Source organism: Trichechus manatus, unplaced genomic scaffold (genome assembly GCF_000243295.1).
Source record: "Trichechus manatus latirostris isolate Lorelei unplaced genomic scaffold, TriManLat1.0 scaffold00417, whole genome shotgun sequence".
Lineage (NCBI taxonomy): Eukaryota > Metazoa > Chordata > Mammalia > Sirenia > Trichechidae > Trichechus > Trichechus manatus.
The window spans coordinates 265,329-284,873 of record NW_004444353.1 but is presented as its reverse complement, the minus strand read 5'-3'; the positions used below and the strand labels follow the sequence as shown (position 1 = coordinate 284,873).

At 40.2% G+C, this 19,545-nt stretch overlaps 2 protein-coding genes and 1 pseudogene across 2 annotated transcripts; 2 read left to right on the top strand and 1 right to left on the bottom strand.

The window, feature by feature from the left end:
• Positions 1–4,925: 4,925 nt before the first annotated feature.
• LOC101350788 (olfactory receptor 52K1-like) lies at positions 4,926–5,870 on the top strand. The gene has a single exon (XM_004391049.1). It carries the CDS (start codon positions 4,926–4,928, stop codon positions 5,868–5,870), a length of 945 nt encoding a protein of 314 aa, XP_004391106.1.
• Positions 5,871–15,725: 9,855 nt separating this feature from the next.
• Positions 15,726–16,335, top strand: LOC101350538 (olfactory receptor 52K1-like; annotated as a pseudogene).
• Positions 16,336–18,373: 2,038 nt separating this feature from the next.
• Positions 18,374–19,327, bottom strand: LOC101353126 (olfactory receptor 52M1-like). Its single transcript, XM_004391053.1, has one exon. The coding sequence runs from the start codon at positions 19,325–19,327 to the stop codon at positions 18,374–18,376; it is 954 nt and encodes a 317-aa protein (XP_004391110.1).
• Between the last annotated feature and the right edge of the window lie 218 nt (positions 19,328–19,545).

The following is a 19,545-nucleotide window of genomic DNA, read 5'->3' as shown; positions in this document are numbered from 1 at the left end:
GATAAGTCCACAAAGATTTTAAGCAAGGCCTGGCATGGTATAATTTTCCTTTTTAAATGGTCTTTGGCTGCAGTATAAAGAGTGGATTATAAAGGGCCAAGATTCATCACAGAGACTCATTAGGAGGCTTTTGTAGTCTAGATAAAAGATGTTGTTGTTCTTGTGTACTATTGAGTTGATTTCAACTCATAGCGATCTATAGGACAGAACAGAAACTGCCTCATAGGGTTTCCTAGGCTGTAATCTTTACGGGAGCAGATCGTGTGGTCTTTGCTCCCATGGAGCAACTGGCTAGATTCGAACTGCTGATCTTTTTGTTAGCAACTGAGAATATAACCATTTTGCCACTAGGGCTCCTTAGATAGAAGATAATGGTAATTTAAATAAGAGCAGTCACAGGGGAAAATAAAAAGTGTAGGGAGTAAGACATATTTTGTAGGTTGACAGGATTTGCTAAATAATGGATGTGAAGGATGAGGGAAGGATTGAATCCAGGATAACTTCTCGGTTTCTGACCTACATATAGGATGGGTGGCAGTAACATTTATTGAGATAGACAACGCATGGGGGAGGAAACAGTCTGTGAGTAGATAATATGGTTTCTGTTTTTGGGCATATTTTGTTTGAGATGCCTGTGAGACATGTAAGTGGACATGTCCAATGTTGTTGTTTGGTGCCATCAAGTCAGTTATGAGTCATAATGACCTTATGTACAACAGAACAAAACACTGCATGGTTCTGCACCATCTTTACAATCGTTATTATGCTTGAGCCCATGGTTGCAGCCACTGTATCAATCCATCTCCTTGAGGGTCTTCCTTTTTTTTGCTGACCCTCTACTTTACCAAGCATGATGTTATTCTCCAGGGACTGATCCTTCCTGATAACATGTCCCAAGTATGTGAGACAAAATCTCGCCAGCCTTGCTTCTAAGGAGCATTCTGGCTGTACTTCTTCCAAGACAGATTTATTCGCTCTTCTGGCAGTCTATGGCATATTCACTATTCTTTGCCAACACCATAATTCAAAGGCGTCAATTCTTCTTTGGTCTTCCTTATTCATTGCCCAGCTTTCACATGCAGATGAGGTGATTGAAAATACCACGGCTTGGGTCAGGAGCACCTTAGTCCTCAAAGTGACATCTTTGCTTTTCAACACTTAAAAGAGGTCTTTTGCAGCAGATTTGCCCAATGCAATGCGTCGTTTGATTTCTTGACTGCTGCTTCCATGGGTGTTGATTGTGGATCCAAGTAAAATGAAATCCTTGACAGCTTCTATCTTTTCTCTGTTTATCATGATGTTGCTTATTAGTCCAGTTGTGAAGACTTTTGTTTCCTTTATGTGTAATGCATACTGAAGGTGGTGGTCTTTGATCTTCATCAGTAAGTGCTTCAAGTCCTCTTCACTTTCAGCAAGCAGTTGTGTCATCTGCATAATGCAGGTTGTTAATGAGTCTTCCTCCAATCCTCATGTTGTGTTCCTCTTCATATAGTCCATCTTCTCGGATTATTTGCTCAGCATACAGATTGAATAACTATGGTGAAAGGATGCAACCCTGACGCACACCTTTGCTGATTTTTAGCCAGCCAGTATTCCCTTGTTCTGTTCAAATGACTGTCTCTTGGTCTGTGTACAGATTGCACATGAGCACAATAAAGTGTTCTGGGATTCCCATTCTTCACAATGTTATTCGTAATTTGTTATAATCCACACAGTTGCATGCCTTTGCATAGGCAATAAAACACAGATAAACATCTTTCTGGTATTCTCTGTGTTCAGCTAGAACCCATCTGACATCAGCAATGATATCCCTCATTTCACGTCCTCTTCTGAATCTGGCTTGAATTTCTGGCAGTTCCCTGTTGATGTACTGCTGTAACCACTTTCGAATTATCTTCAAAATTTTACTTGAGCGTGATATTAATGATATTGTTTGATAATTTCCACATTCTGCTGGATCATCTCTCTGTGAAATGGGCACAAATATGGACTTCTTCCAGTCGGTCGACCAAGTAAATGTCTTCCAAATTTCTTGGCATAGATGAGTGAGCACCTCCAATGCTTATTTCAGTTGGTATTTTGTCAATTCCTGGACCTTTGTTTTTGCCAATGCCTTCAGTACAGCTTGGATTTTTTTCCTTCAACACCATCAGTTCTTGATCACATGCTACCTCTTGAAATGGTTGAATGTCGACCAATTCTTTTTGGTACGGTGACTGTGTATTCCTTTCATCTTCTTTTGATGTTTGCTGTGTTGTTCAATATTTTGCCCATAGAGTCCTTCAATATTGCAACTTGAGTCTTGAATTTTTTCTTCAGTTCTTTCAGCTTGAGAAATGCTGAGTGTGTCCTTCCCTCTTGGTTTTCTAACTGCAGGTCTTTGCACACTTCATTGTAATACTTTGTATTCTCAAGCTGCCCTTTGAAATCTTCTGTTCAGCGCTTTTACTTCATCATTTCTTCCATTTGCTTTAGCTGCTCTACGTTCAAAAGCAAGTTTCAGAGTCTCTTCTGACATCCATTTTGGTCTTTTCTTTCTTTCCTGTTTTTTTAATGACCTTTTGCTTTCTTCGTGTATGATGTCCTTGATGTCATCCCACAACTCATCTGATCTTCTGTCATTAGTGTTCAATGCATCAAATCTATTCTTGAGATGATCTCTAAGTTCAGGTGGGGTATATTCAAGGTGGTACTTTGGCTTTTATGGACTTGTTTTAATTTTCTTCAGCTTTAATTTAACTTGCATATGAACAATTGATGGTCTATTCTGCAGTCAACCCCGGCCTTGTTCTGACTGATGATATTGAGCTTCTCCATCATCTCTTTCCACACATGTAGTCGATTTGATTCCTGTATTTTCCATCTGGTGAGGTCCATGTGTATAGTCAGCATTTGTGTTGTTGAAAAAAGATATTTGCAATGAAGAAGTCACTGGTCTTGCAAAATTCTATCATGCGATCTCCTGTGCTGTTTCTATCACTAAGGCCATATTTTCCAAGTACTGATCTTTCCTCTTTGTTTCCAACTTTTGCATTCCAACCATCAGTAATTATCAATGCATCTTGATTGCATGTTTGATTAATTTCAGACTGCAGAAGTTGATAAAAATCTTCAACTTCTTCATCTTTGGCCTTAGTGGTTGGTGTGTCAATTTAAATAATAGTTGTATTAACTGGTCTTCCTTGTAGGTGTATCAATATTATCCTATCACTGACGGTGTTCTACTTCAGCATAGATCTTGAAGTGTTCTTTTTGACAATGAGTGTGACGTCATTCCTCTTCAATTTGTCATTTCCGGCATAGCAGAACATAATGATTGTCTGAGTCAAAATGGCCAATACCAGTCCATTTTAGCTCAGTAATGCCTAGGATATCAGTCTTTATGTGTTCCTTTTCATTTTTGACAACTTCCAATTTTCCTTGATTCATACTTTGTACATTCAATCTTCCTATTGTTAATGGATATTTGCAGCTATTTCTTCTCGTTTTGAGTCATGGCACATCAGAAAATGAAGGTCCTGAAAGCTTTACTCCATCCATGTCATTAAGGTCAACTCTACTTTGAGGAGGCCGTTCTTCCCCAGTCCTATTTTGAGTGCCTTCCAACCTGAGGGGCTCATGTACTGGCACTATATTAATGTTCAGCTGGTATTCTAATAGTCAGTTGGAAGTGCTAGCCTGGAACTCAGAGAGAGGGTCTACATTTGAGAATTGCCTGAATAGAGATGATATAAAAGCAAAGGGAATCAAAGAGAACACCTAGGGGAGTGTGAGAATAAAAGGAGAATAAAGGAGGAGAGAAGAGGAGAAGAGAGCAAGGGAAAACAAGAAGTGATAACAAGGTCAGTACAAGGGGAGTAGTGGAGATGGAAGCTAGACTGGAAAGAACTGAAAACTAAATGAGAGATGAAAAAATGGAGATTAAATAAGGTCAAGTTTTTAAAGCAAGTTTTTCTGAAAAGGGGAAAAGAATTAAGGAGTGATGCAGAGGAATAAATAAAACCAAGGAATGGAGGTTTGTGCTGATGTTAATCAAGATGAACTTTTTCAAAAAAGGGGCAGATTTGCATGGGAGGAGGGAGATAGTAAAGACTAATAGCATTTGTTCAATGCTTTACAGTTTACTAAGTCTTTCTCATATATGATCCATCTTTTTTCACTAAAAGTCCATGAGATGGGCATGGGAGATACAGTCATTGCTTTCATTTACAGGTGTGGAAGCTACAACTTTAAACATATAAGTGATTCATATCAGTTTCTACAAATAGAGATGGCACAAACTTGAACCCAAGTCTTCAGTTCTGAAACGTTTCCCTACAGCACGGTAATTGGTTTGAGTTTTATTTCTTCTAAATTGAGCATGCTGGACATGATGGAGACAGTAGGATGTAGTGATTTATGCAATTGAATGTGAAGGCAGGAAACCAGAGTTTCCAGGCCTTTTTTTCCTAGGTACTTCTGGGTAGGTTCTAACCGCCAACTTTTCCACTGGTTGTCCAGTGCTTAACCATTTGTATCACCACCCAGGCACCCACAGTGAATGTTTTTGGATAAGGATTTACTGAAGCAGTAATCTAAAGCAGTAACCTATATCATTCATAAAGCTTCCCTTGGCAATATGAAGACCACAGAAATCTCTCCCTCCACTCTATACTCCATGAAGACTTGCTTTATTGGTATTTGATATCCTGATCACCCAATGACTTTATAAGTACTTTGCAGGCAAAGAACAAGTATTACGTTTCTCCATGTACATTGCAATTATTTTCCAATTTCTTTTAAGGTCTAGATATGTGAACAAGGGCTAATACACTCACATGGGTGATCAGAGTTTGAACTTGAACCCTGTACTTCTGCTGACCTTGGATACTCTTGGGAAGGCATTCTGTGGAAGTAGACAAGGAAGAAGAGAATTCCCAGTGGATATGTCATCCTCCAGTATGACCTCAACTCATCCAGCTGTCTTTTTGTTGATGGGAATCCCAGGCCTGGAACACCTGCACATCTGGATCTCTATCCCCTTTTGCTCAGCCTATTCATTGGCTCTGCTGGGCAACTGCACCCTCCTCTTTATCATCCAGGCTGATGCAGCCCTCCATGAGCCCATGTACCTCTTCCTGGCCATGTTGGCAGCTATTGACCTGGTCCTCTCCTCTACAACACTGCCCAAAATGCTTGCCACATTCTGGTTCAGGGATAGGGAGATCAATTTCTATGTCTGCTTGGTTCAGATGTTCTTTCTCCACTCCTTCTCCATCATGGAGTCAGCAGTGCTGCTGGCCATGGTCTTTGATCACTATACGGCCATCTGTAAGCCACTGCACTACACCACGGTGCTGACCAGACACCTAATCACCAGGATTGGCATGGCTGCTGTAGCTCGGGCTGTGACACTAATGACTCCACTCCCCTTTCTGCTCAGACGCTTCCACTATTGCCGGGGCCCAGTGATTGCCCACTGCTACTGTGAGCACATGGCTGTGGTAAGGCTGGCCTTTGGAGACACACGCTTCAACAATATCTATGGCATTGCTGTGGTCCTGATTATTGTGGTGTTGGATTTGCGGTTTGTTATCCTATCTTATATCTTTATCCTTCGGGCAGTTCTACAGCTTGCTTCTCAGGAGGCTCGCTACAAAGCATTCGGGACATGTGTCTCTCACATAGGTGCCATTCTAGCCTTCTATACACCTGTGGTTCTCTCCTCAATCGTGCACCATGTGGCCTGCAGGGCTGCCCCGCATGTCGATATTCTTTCTGTCAATTTCTATCTCCTTTTCCCACACATGGTCAACCCCATCATCTATGGCTTTAAGACCAAGCAGATTCATGATCATGTGCTCAGTCTATTCTGGAGAAAGGATGTATAGATGGATAGCTCTTTTCTGACAAACATGTCCGGTACTACATAGATGCTGGGTTGAGGTGGATGAGAAAATCTAAAGTAGGAAAACTCCATACTTCTCATGTTGGTAATTCTCCAGTATGATAAAGAAAGAGGTCTCATTGCTCACAGAGTCACTAGTTAGGTAAGGCCTGGTTTGTCCGTATCCTCTGGTCTGATAGCAAAAGTTTGACCTCCTGATTCTCATAGACTTCTCACATGATTAAGGAAGACATAAAGAAACTTCTAAAGTGATATACTCTGGGAAAGCATTGTCATCTAGAAGGAAAAAACCTTGGAAATATTGGCTAAGATTAGCTCAAGTAGCATAGATTTTGGTGAGCTCTTCATCTAGGCTGTGAGTGAGGAATTCAACCCCAAATTTTGTAATCCAAAGGCCAACACTGAAATTACCTCTATATCTTTTCTGAAAAGTGGCCTCCAGTCTCTGCCTGAGCATAGCCAGTTTGTTAACCTACCACATCACAAGACTATTGGCTCTACAGTTGGACAGTTCCACTTATATGGAAACTTATTCCTTCCATTAAGTCAGTTCATCTTTGATTTCCTTTCCTGATTTTACCCATGCTCATGGACAGTTTATTCATGGAACACTTAGCAAAGAAGCCCTCTGACATCCCTTTATATTAATGTATAAGATCATGTAACTAACTGTTTACATGCATATGTACTGTGTCTCCAAAACTTCTCAGTAATATCTAGAAAGAATAAATTTATGAATGAAGAGGTAACTATCATCTTTGAGTTATGGACCGGGAAACACACTTCCTTCTTGAAATTGAGACTTATGGAGATAAATAAGAAAATAGACAGTTACAATATGTAGTTGTGGTAGATTATATTATTGTTGGAGCCCTGCTGGCGCAGTGGTTAAGAGCTCGGCTGCAAACTAACACATCGGCAGTTTGAATCCACCAGCCACTCCTTGGAAACCTTCTGGGGCAGTTCTACTCCGTTCAACGGGTTGCTATGCTTTGGAATTGACTTGGCAGCAATGGGTTTGGTTTTTGGTATATTATTATGACAGATATTTATTCTTTTATTCCCCTCCACCCATGGGAGAAGTATTTCCTATCCCCACTGATACTAAACCTGGTCATATCACTTGCTTTGGCCAATGGAATTTTAGTGGTCTTGAAATGTGTCATTGTGAACAGAAACTTTAAAATGTGATTGCATAGCTTGACTCAGTTTGTCTTGGTCTTCCTTCTGCCGCAAGAATTAGAATGTCCTACATCAGGGTTTCTTTTTCAGTATGGACCCAGGATGGAGAAAATACACAGAGCAGATGAGAATTGGATTTACAGCCTGGAGCATAGAACAGATGACTCACAGTGTTAATACAACAGAAGTAAGGATTTGTTGTTTTTGTTGTAGTAAACCACTGAGATTTCGGGATTGCTTGTTTCACAGCATAACTCAGGGAAAGCTGATTGCTGGAGTTGTGAGCTCTCTGTTGCAATCCAACTTAATATAGTTCAAGACTGTGTATTTGAAAAAAAATAAAGAAAATGCATTATTCTTTCTTCTAATCTATCCTACAGATGATACTGGATTTCATTCATGTTTCTGCTTCTCTTTGTCTCCTTCTTATGCAAACTCTCATACTTGAGCATTCTTTTGGTTTGTTCTTTTTCACAGATGCTCTCATATATACTCCTTCTTAAAGGCTTACTTATACTACCATGTTCTTCTATTATTTATTTTTTGACCATATTGTGTCCCCAGTAACAATTATGAAGAACCTGGTAGGCTCTGTAAAAGCATCTCCAGGCCTATGTTGTTGTGCCACAGCTTGCTGCACAGGCACATATGAAGGGTGATGGTTTCAATGAATGTCCGGAGAGTTCCCAGAGACGTCATTCCTACAGCCAGCAATTTCAGTGTATTGGACAGCAAGGAAGAAAGTGGTATGAACAAAGGGCCTTTGACTCTGTTCTCTAAGACCTACCTGCCCTCTGCTTTTTCTCCCCCCATCTATGATTCCAGCTGAAACCAAGAAGTTAAACTGGAGGAGATGCTCCTCTATTGTTAGCCCATATAGAGACAAAAAACTCTTGTTTGTTTTGCCTCAGCAGAGTTGAGACGTTCTGGTGATAGATTAGATTATTGTTCAAAACATTCACTCTCTTCCCTCCCTACCTCGAGGTGGCTGCAGTATACTTTCTCACGTATTGACTATGGGCTTGGTCATGTGCAAAAGTTTGGCTAATGGAGTTTTAGCAGATTTAGTGCAATCAGAGACTTGAAATTTGCTTGTGCAATTGAACTTTCTCTTTTTTAATTCTAACTCTACCATTACCATGAGAACAATGTGCCCTGCTTATCCCACTGGTCCAAGAAAGATGAAAGTCATGTGGAGCAGAGCTGCCTGGACACCTTACAACTTGAAGCAGAGCCTCACAGCCAAGCTCAGCTTCAGTCAGTCAATCCTCAGCCAATCTGCAGATGCTTAAGTGAGCCCAGATGAGATCAGCAGTCATCTCAGCCAATCTCCAGATGCATGAGAAACAAATGATTATCATTGTATGCCACTGGGATTTTGTGGTTATTTGTTCCACAGTAATAGTTGACTAATACAGTCAGAAGTTAAATATTAATCTATCATTATTATTTAGTAAATTGAAAACAGTATAATGTATTAGACAAATGTGTCCAGGCTGCAAAATTTTCTTTTCTCCTATGTTTGGTGCTGGAATGACCTCACCTATGAGGTGATACTCATATACTCCCATAGAGAGTGATTTTGTCCCCCATACAAGTCTAATAGTAGATAAACTCCATTAACATGTAATAAAAATATACATTGTTAGCTTTACTTAAAAATAATAAAAGGAGAGTTATTTCCCATCTTTTATCAACATCGTATACTTAAAAGCAAACACAGATAATACATGCATGCTATTTTTGGACTTGAAGTTTAACACTTACATAAAAAAAAATAAGAGTATGTGTGTGCAGTAATTCAAATGTAGTCATAAAATGTCCAGTCACTCATGTACCCTAGTTTTGCATGGCTTGGAGTCTGAGTTATTTTCAGTGAACACGTTGCTCAACCAGTGCCTGAAAGTGATATCCATTTTAGCTAGGACATCCTCAGTTTGACAATCATTTCATGGGTGTTTTTCTCAGGATAACTGCATTCACTAGCTTAAAAAATACTGCTTTTTATGTGCAACCCTGATACATTGTGACTCAAATATTCTAGGCTGTACCAGGATTTGCAACTTATAGAAGATTCCCAGGTGATTCTAAACTGCAGACATTTTTGTTAACTAATGGCCACCCAGAAGCTATATTGTAGAAGTGTGGTATTGCTAAGATTTTGTAAAATTTACTTTTATCACACTGTATTTTGAGAAAACTGAATACAGATGTTGTGAGAAGTTTGGTAGACATACTCTTGGCTATTATATCCATTTTTTTTCTATTTTACTTATGATGTTCATAATAAGGATAATATTTTAAAGCTTAAAATATTAGCTTTCAATTTCATAAACTATTTTCCTGCCGTATTCTGAATCATAGTTCAATCACTTCTAATGAAAAAAAAACATTGCAATCAATAGAATTCTCAGATGTATAATCATCATGCGTGACTTGATTACTACTGAATTATGACTGATTCTGTAATAAGGCTCGTTTTGTTTCTCTCCTAGATTATTATATCATCTTAGTTTTGACATCTGGGTAGTTGAAGATTTATTTTTTTGTGCTTGTTTTTCAAAAATTTCTAAGATTCTTCAGTTTCTTTTTCTTTTGTAGTAATGTCATTTATAACCTTGTTAGTATTGAAGCTCTTAGTAGTTATGGACTTTACAGATTGTCGCAGTTAATAAAGACAGATTTAAGCTTTGCAGATAAAGGTTCTTATATAGTGTTCCCATCTTTCTATATTGACTTTTTCTGATGCCCTTCTAATTAGTTTTGTGGCTGTTGTTTCCATGTAGAACTATTTTATTGTTACTTTATTTTAATTAGTTCACAGATTTATCCTTTCAGCAGGATAATTCAAATATTTGATCAGGTTATATATCATATTATTAAGGATATAGAGTTCTTTACCCAATAGCAATAATTATAGGGTTCTTTTTATCAGAATTGTCAGCTCTATAATTTGCCCATTAAAACCAGATAAAGGGAAAAATGATATACTGAGAGACAAGTTTATCATGGTTATGTAACCCTAAAATATCTAAAGTGGTCATAAAAAGTTTTAAAAACTAAGGAAGGTCACGAACATGTAAACAAATGAGTGAGGTTATAATCAACATCGAGTAATTGGCCCTGAAATGAATTGTTTATCCCAACACCCAAGGAAAGCAGCCTTGTATATGAAGTTGTAACATGTCCTCTCCCTCTGGATGTTACACCACCAGTCATGGCTCCCTGTTATTTAGGCTGGGCTTTCAACCTCCTCTCATCTTTTCTTCTGGATCTCTCCCCAGGATAGATCGAGATTTTGTTTGGGGTGCAACCTGTACAAAATTGGACGTAAGATTTCTTAAGTGTACGTGATCACGTAAGTAGATAGTAGAGAGCAAAACAAAGACCACAATCAGATTCTGGCATTTCTACCTCCATGGAATAGGACAAAAATGAAGAATGACATCAAAGAAGGATCCTGATCAGTCTCCTTCCTAAAAGCTTAGTGTTAAAGTTAAAAAAAAAAAAAAAAAAAAAAAAGACTTAAAAGCAGGGGTGGTCATCAGATAACCTGAGGAAATGTGGAATTGGATAAAGGTTCAAGAAGTCAGTGAAACTGATAGATAGGTTATCTGTCCATAAACAGTTTAGAGACAGAAGTCTGAATTCAAACTATTGAAGGGGACAAAATTATGCATATATTGTATCTTAAGATCCCAAAGCTCCTAACTGTCTAAAAAGAATAGTCTACAAAATGTTCTCATTGTTAGGTGCCGTCCAGTTGGTTCCGACTCATAGCGACCCTGTGTACAACAGAATGAAACACTGCCTGCTCCTGTGCCATCCTCACAATCATTGCTATGTTTGAGTCCATTGTTGCAGCCATTGTGTCAATCCATCTTCTTGAGGGTCTTCCTCTATTTCGCTGACCCTCTACTTTACCAAGCATGATGTCCTTCTCCAGGGACTGGTCCCTCCTGATAACATGTCCAAAGTATGAGAGATGAAATCTTGCCATCCTCGCTTCCAAGGAACACTCTGGCTATGCTTCTTCCAAGACAGATTTGTTCGTTCTTCTAGCAGTCCATGGTATGTTCAACATTCTTCACCAGCACCATAATTCAAAGGCATAAATTCTGCATTGGTCTTCCTTTTTACATGCTTATGAGGTGATTGAAAATACCATGGCTTGGGTCAGGCACATCTTAGTCCTCAAAGTGATGTCTTTGCTTTTCAACACTTTAAAGAGGTCTTTTGCAGCAGATTTGTCCAATGTAATATGTCATTGGGTTTCTTGACTGCTGCTTCCATGTTGATTGTGGATCCAAGTAAAATGAAATCCCTGACAACCTCAATCTTTTCTCCATATATCATGATGTTGCTTATTGGTCCATTTGTGAGGATTTTTTTCTTTATGTTGAAGTGTAACCTATATGGAAGACTGTAGTCTTTTATGTTTATCAGTAAGTGCTGCAAGTCCTCTTCACTTTCATTAAGTAAGATTGTGTCATCTGCATATCGCAGGTTGTTAATGAGTCTTCCACCAATCCTGATGCCATGTTCTTCTTCATATAGTCCAGCTTCTTGGATTATTCGTTCAGCATACAGATTGAGTAAGTATGGTGAAAGGATACAACCCTGATGCACACCTTTCCTGACTTTAAACCTACGCAGTATCCCCTTGCTCTGTTCGTACAATTGCCTCTTGATCTATGTACATGTTCCACAGGAGCACAATTAAGTGTTCGGGAGTTCTCATTCTTTGCAATGTTATCCATAATTTGGTATGATCCACACAGTTGAATGCCTTTGCATAGTCAGTAAAACACAGGTAAACATCTTTCTGGTATTCTCTGCTTTCAGCCAGGACCCATCTGACATCAGCAATGGTATCCCTGGTTCCACGTCCTCTTCTGAATCCGGCTTGAATTTCTGGCAGTTCCCTGTCGATGTACTGCTGCAACTGCTTTTGAATTATTTTCATCAAAATTTTACTTGAGTGTGGTATTAATGATATTGTTTGGTACTTTCCACATTCTGTTAGATCACCTTTCTTTGGAATGGGCACAAGTATGGATCTCTTCCAGTCAGTTAGCAAGGTAGCTCTGTCTTCCAGATTTCTTGGGTTAGACAAGTGAGCATCCAGTGCTGCTTCCATTTGTTGAAATATCTCAACTGGTATTCCGTCAATTCCTGGAGCCTTGTCTTTTGCCAATGCCTTCAGTACAGCTTGGACTTCTTCCTTCAGTACCACTGGTTCTTGACCATATGCTATCTCTTGAAATGGTTGTAAGTTGACCAGCTCTTTTTGGTACAGTGATTCGGTGTATTCCTTCCATCTTTGGATGTTTCCTGTGTTGTTCAATATTTTGCTCATAGAATTCTTCAGTATTGCCACTGCAGGCTTGGATTTTTTCTTCAGTTCTTTCAGCTTTAGAAATGCCTGGTGTGTTGTTCTCTTTTGGTTTTCTAACTCCAGGTCTTTGCACATTTTATTATAATACTTTACTTTGTCTTCTGGAGCTGCCCTTTGAAATCTTCCATGCAACTCTTTTACTTCAACATTTCTTCCATTCCCTTTACCTGCTCTATGTTCAAGAGCAAGTTTCAGTGTCTCTCCTAACATCCATTTTGGTCTTTTCTTTCTTTCCTGTTTCTTAACGACCTTTTGCTTTCTTCATGTATGATGTCCTTGATGTCATCCCACAACTCATCTGGTCTTCAGTCATTAGTGTTTAATGCATCAAATCTATTCCTGAGATGGTCTCCTAATTCAGGTGGGATATATTCAAGGTCATATGTTGGTTCTTGTGGACTTGTTTTAATTTTCTTCAGCTTCAGTGTAAACCTGCATATGAACGGTTGATGGTCTGTTCTGCAGTCGCCCTGGCCTTGTTCTGACTGATGATATTGAGCTTCTCCATCATCTCTTTCTACAGATATAGTTGATTTGATTCCTGTATATTCCATCTGGCGAGGTCCACATGTATAATCACTGTTTATGTTGTTGAAAAAAGATACTTGCAATGAATAAGTCATTGGTCTTGCAAAATTCTATCATGCCATTTCCTGCATCATTTCTATCATCAAGGCCATATTTTCCAAGTACTGATCTTTCTTCTTGGTTTCCAACTTTTGCATTCCAATAATCAGTAATTATCAATGCATCTTGATTGCACGTTTGATCAATTTCAGACTGCAAAAGTTGGTAAAAATCTTCAATTTTTTCATCTTTGACATTAGTGGTTGGTGCATAAGTTTGAATAATAGTCGTATTAACTAGTCTTCCTTGTCCACAAGATTGTCGTTGTTAGGTGCCTTGTAGTTGGTTCCAACTCATAGCGACCCCATGTACAACAGAAGGAAACATGACCTGGTCCTGCGTCATCCTCACAATTGTTGTTATGCTTGAGCCTGTTGTTGCAGCCACTGTGCCAATCCATCCTGTTGAGAGTATTCTTCTTTTTCGCTGACCCTGTACTTTACCAAGCATGATGTCCTTTTCCAGGGACTGAGCCCTCCTGATAACATGTCCAAAGTATGTGAGATGCAGTCTTGCCATCTTTGCTTCTAAGGAGCATTCTTGTTGTACTTCTTCCAAGACAAATTTGTTCATTCTTTTTGGCAGCCCATGGTATATTCGATATTCTTACCAACATCATAATTCAAAGGTATCAATTCTTCTTCGGTCTTCCTTATTCATCGTCCAGCTTTTGCATGTATATGAAGTGATTGAAAACACCATGGCTTGGGTCAGGCACACCTTAGTCTTCGAGGTGACATATTTGCTTTTCAACACTTTAAAGAGGTCTTTTGCAGTAGGTTTGCCTAACACAATGCATCTTTTGATTTCTTCACTGCTGCTTCCATGGGTGTTGATTGTGGATCCAAGTAAAACGAAATCCTTGACAACTTCAATCTTTTCTCCGTTTATCATGATGTTGCTTATTGGTCCAGTTGTGAGGATTTTTGTTTTTTATAATGAGGTGAAATCCATACACATGGCTGTAGTCTTTTATCTTTATCAGTAAGTGCTTCAATTCCTCTTTGCTTTCAGCAAGCAAGGTTGTGTCATCTGCAGGTTGTTAATGAGTCTTCCATCAATCCTGATGTCACGTTCTTCTTCATATAGTCCAGCTTCTCGGATTATTTGCTCAGCATACAGATTGAATAAATATGGTGAAAGGATACAACTCTGATGCACACCTTTCCTGACTTTAAACCATGCTATATCCCCTTGTTCTATTCGAGTGACTGCCTCTTGCTCTATGTACAGGTTCCACAGGAGCACAATTGAGTGTTCTGGAGTTCCCATTCTTTGCAATATTATCCATAATTTGTGATGATCCACACAGTTGAATGCCTTTGCATAGTCAATAAAACACAGGTAAACACCTTTCTGGTATTCCCTGCTTTCAGCCAGGGTCCATCTGACATCAATAATGATATACCTGGTACCACGTCCTCTTTTGAATCTGGCTTGAATTTCTGGCAGTTCCCTGTCGATATACTGCTGCAGCTGCTTTTGAATTATCTTTATCAAAATTTTACCTGCATGTGATATTAATGATATTGTTTGATAATTTCTGCATTCGGTTGGATCACCTTTCTTTGGAACAGGCATAACTATGGATCTCTTCCAGTCAGTTGGCTAGGTAGCTGTCTTCCAAATTTCTTGGCATAGACGAGTGAGCACCTCCAGCATTGTATCTATTTGTTGAAATGTCTCAATTGGTATTCTGTCAATTATTACAAAATAGGAGCACAAAACAGCAGCACAAAATGGTCCACTGTGGTACAGAAAGACTAATAGAACTACTATTTGTTGCTATTTTCCTCAACCTTTTAGTATTTGCATTACCATATGTTTTTAAATATAGAATATTAATACAATAGTACTTGTATTTGATAAGAGTATATTATAAATTATATATATACATGTATATATATATATTATATATATATATATATATTTTTCCCTTGACTGTAACTTTTGATTATTCTTCTCACCTCTGTCTTCTTTCAGCCTTGTCTGGGCTCCCACAACCTCAGCCTGTGTCGCCTTACCCTAACTCTTGGTCCTGTGATCCAAACTTGGATCCTTTTTAATGTCAACCATAAACTGTCTAACCCAGCATGTGTTTTCTCTACATTTGTCATGGTCTTTCCCTAACCTAGCCTGGGTATCTTCCACCCTGACTACTCCCAACACCAGCCAGTGGTACCTCAAGTCAGGATTACCACCTCCACATAGTCTATCTCCTCAGCCTAACTCAGACTTTAACAAAGCAAGCCCTGTGCAGAAGCCCCACCTGAATCCAATGTGTTACAGAGACTTCAGGTAAGAGAGGTGAGTCCTTATCCCTGAGAGGCTAGAGCTAGGATGTCTACTGCAGGATCTGGATGTGTCTATGGGAAGAGAGGTGGAAGTGCCCAGGTACAGACTCAACAGGAGTTGTTGCAATACGTCATGAAGAGTTCGTTCAAGTCAAAGCAAATAGGGGTTCCTGTGAAAATGAACTTCCCCTCTCAGGACCATGGCAAAATAAGAGGTGCCGAGATTAATCATAGGAGGAAAGCACCCCCTTCACTATTATTTTAATAGTTAATAATTTCTGAGTAATAATAATATCACCATTCCTCAGTTATCTCATTGGATCCTCCCTAAATCTTGTCCTACTCCTTCTCCAACATGGAGTCAGCAGTGCTGCTGGCTATGGCCTTTGATTGCTATGTGGCCATCTGTAAGCCACTGCACTATACCACGGTGCTGACTGGGCACCTAATCACCAGGATTGGCATGGCTGCTGTAGCTCGGGCTGTGACACTAGTGATCCCACTCCCTTTTCTGCTCAAGGCCCAGTGATTGTCCACTGCTACTGTGAACACATGGCTGTGGTAAGGCTGGCTTCTGGAGACACACGCTTCAACAATATCTATGGCATTGCTGTGGCCATGATTAGTGTGGTGTTGGATTTGCTGTTTGTTATCCTATCTTATATCTTTATCCTTCGGGCAGTTCTACAGCTTGCTTCTCAGGAGGCTCGTTACAAGTCATTTGGGACATGTGTCTTTCACATAGGTGCCATCCTGTCCGCCTATACACCTGTGGTCATCTCCTCAGTCATGCACCGTGTGGCCCACAGGGCTGCCCCCATGTCCACATACTTCTTGCTATCTTCTGTCTGCTTTTCCCACCCATGGTCAACCCCATCATCTATGGCGTCAAGACAAAGCAGATTCGTGAGCAAGGCATAGGACTGTTCCTGAGAAAGGATGTGTAAATGGAGAGCATTGGATGGGTGGAGAAGTATGGGACAGTTTGAATGCTAGAATTAAAGTGCAGCATAATAAGAAGTGGAGGATTGCCAGGGTCCCCATGTTTATTTAGTTATTTCCCAGTGTAATGAAAGAAATAAATGATGTCCTGAAACCCACAATTTTCTAATCAGGACTCATAGGTCTGTGTGCCCTCATAGCCTCTGGACTCAAACTGGAGATTTTGTTGCATCTTCACAGAACTCTCCCTCTTATCAGATGCTTGACCCAATATCTTCCTGGTGATCTCAGCTAAAGACACAAAAATATTTTCAAGTTCATTTATTTAAGAGAAGACTGTGAGAATCTGAGCTTCTACCACACGCAATTGAGAATTTAGTGAACTATCCACTCAGGACCTGAGAGAAGACCAGCATTACATCTGATGCAGGAATCTCTCCTTAGTCATTCTGACAGGTGATGTTCAACTTCTGCCTAAACATTTCTGTGTTGGGGAGACTACAGTCTTCCAGTGCTACAGATTCCAAGTCAGACAACTTTGCTGTTTGGAAAGTTAATTCTTCACTTGAACCAGCCTATGAATTTTTTTATTTCTTCTTTTGACCTCTCCATCCTCATGGCTAATACTTTGTATAAGACATGTCCTCGACATCTCTTTGTACATTATGCACTGTGGAAGTTTGGAAGGGGAAGGGAGTGGCAAGAACCTAAAGTTCTACTTTCCCTTGTTTCCCACCTCTGTTCTCATGATTTCCTCTGACACCAACACAAATACTCCAGGGTAATGACATTCTACCTTTAGCTCCTGTGTAGTCACAACCTCTTTCTTGTTTCTTCTGTTTATAGCTGGGGCAGGTTGGAAGCTTTTAACCCTCTAAAAACTAACAACTATGAACATAGTTGTTTTTAGCTGCCGTTGAGTCAGCCTTGGACTTACGGTGATGTCATGCACAATAGAACAAATCACCGCCCAGTCCTGTGCCAACCTCATGATCACATGTGAATCAGACTGTTGTGAGCCACAGAGTTTTCATTGGCTGATTTTTGGAAGTAGATCATCAAGAACTTCTGCCTTTCTTCCTAGCCTGTCTTGGTCTGGAAGCTCTGCTGAAACCTATTCAGTAACACAGCAACATGCAAACCTCCAGTGACAGATGGGTGGTGGCTGTGAATGAGGTGCATCGGCCAGGAATCCAATGAGGGTCTCCTGCATGAAAGGCTACTGTCCCCTGATTTTCAATCCTTTACCCAACCTCCCTAATGTCAATAATTTCAATATTACCTTCTTCCCTCTGTTTCATTTCATTATTTCAGTGTGGCTGCTGTCCTCCATATATGCTATTCAGAACCTCTGAAATGAAATCTCCTAAAGTCCTTCCCTTGTCTCCGCCTTCCTGCTCTCTGTTAATGCTATTATTAGGAGGAGATATGGGATATTGCACATCCATTTGTCTATTTAAATTGAGGAATAACCTGGTTTGAGTACTTCAACTACAGTGGACAGTAAGGTCTCATTCCAAGTCTCATTAGATTAAGATTTCTCACATATTGCCTCCATCTTTTTCTGGGGAAAGACAAAAGGACTGGAAAAGCTTGCCAACACAGTTGAAATTTTCCAGATCTTTACTAACAGAATTGTAGACTGTCTTCAAGAAGATGTTAGAGCATAACTTTTAGAACTTGTGCTTTACAACACTCCAAAAAAAAGAGACATTAGAAATTATCTGCCAAAAAAGTCAAGGATAGAAATGATCTTACTTCCTGTGGTCTGCATGCTTGTGCTTATTGTGCTTAGTTTTATGAGGTTAAATAGGTACGGAAAGGGATATTGCAGTATAAAACTCATGCCCTGATTTTCCCTCTCCACTTTCTGTTGGGTCTACACTGCCCAGAAAACTCATGATCAAACAGAATAGACTCTAGCATTTCTCTGAGACTCTTATCCCCACAGATCAGTAAGACCCAGGGATTGCATGGGCTTCTGTAGTCAGTGCCTTTTCTGCCATCATTAAACATCTATTATGTGCCATAAATGCAGAAGAGTCACCTGAGTTGAGCCCTTGCCTTAAAAATGTGTAGAAATCTCTCTCGGATCTGCTTGGTGTGGACGGCATATACAACTGGGTTGAGGATAGGTGGAATGAGGAGATAAAAGTTGGCCAGAAGGATATGGATATGGGGAGGCACATAATGGCCAAAGCAGTGGGTGAGAGAGGAAATGGCAATGGGGATATAGAAGACAAGGATGGCGCAGATGTGAGAACCACATGTCCCCAGGGTTTTAAGCTTGGCTTCAGGGGTTGCCAGACCTATCACAGCCCTGAAAATCATCACATAGGAGGCAGTGATGGCTAATGAATCCAGGATCAATACCAGAAGTCCAATTCCCATTCCATATAAATTGTTGACTGTTGTGTCACCACATGCCAAGGTGACAACAGCCATGTGCTCACAATAGGAATGGGCAATTATTCGGGTCCGATAAAGGGGCAGCCTCAGGCGGATCATCAGGGGCAGTGGTCCAATGTAAAGTACCCCCCGGAGGAAGGCAGCCAGCCCCAAATAGCCCAATACTTCATGAGTGAGCATTGAGGTATGGTGTAGTGGGTCACAGATGGCCACGTAGCGATCGAAAGCCATGGCAAGGAAGATGCCTGACTCAACAGTGGCGAAGCAGTGGATAAAGAACATCTGGGCCAAGCAGGCATCCAAGCCAATGTTGCAGGCACCAAACCAGAAGATTGCCAGCAGTTTGGGCATAGTAGAGGTTGACAGGACCAAGTCAATGATGGCCAACATGCAGAGAAAGAAGTACATGGGCTGGTGCAGCCTGCGTTCCACCCTTATCACCAGTAGAATTGTCACATTCCCCACCACAGCCACCAGGTACATGGAGCCAAAGGGGATGGACAGCCCGATGTGCAGGGATTCCAGCCCTGGGATGCCAGTTAGCCAGAAAGAGGTAGGCACAAAGCAGGCATTATTAGAAGTAAACATGTTTAGGGGTGTGGTATATCTAGTAAGCAGGAGCTCTTACTGTGTAGGATACTGCCTCTGGAAACTGTAGACTAGATTTTCATTTCCATCCTGGGCAACTGGTGGAACCTATAATGAAGATTTCTGAATGCCAACTTGAAAATCAATATACTAAATATTTAGAAAAGAAACTATCCATAATATCACCCCCTGTTAAATGTAGAAACAGGCATGCTCAT

What these genes read in the sequence shown, in the direction of transcription:
- LOC101350788 (XM_004391049.1), top strand. Translation starts at nt 4,926, where the DNA reads ATGTCATCCTCCAGTATGACCTCAACTCATCCAGCTGTCTTTTTGTTG.
- LOC101353126 (XM_004391053.1), bottom strand. Translation starts at nt 19,327, where the DNA reads ATGTTTACTTCTAATAATGCCTGCTTTGTGCCTACCTCTTTCTGGCTA.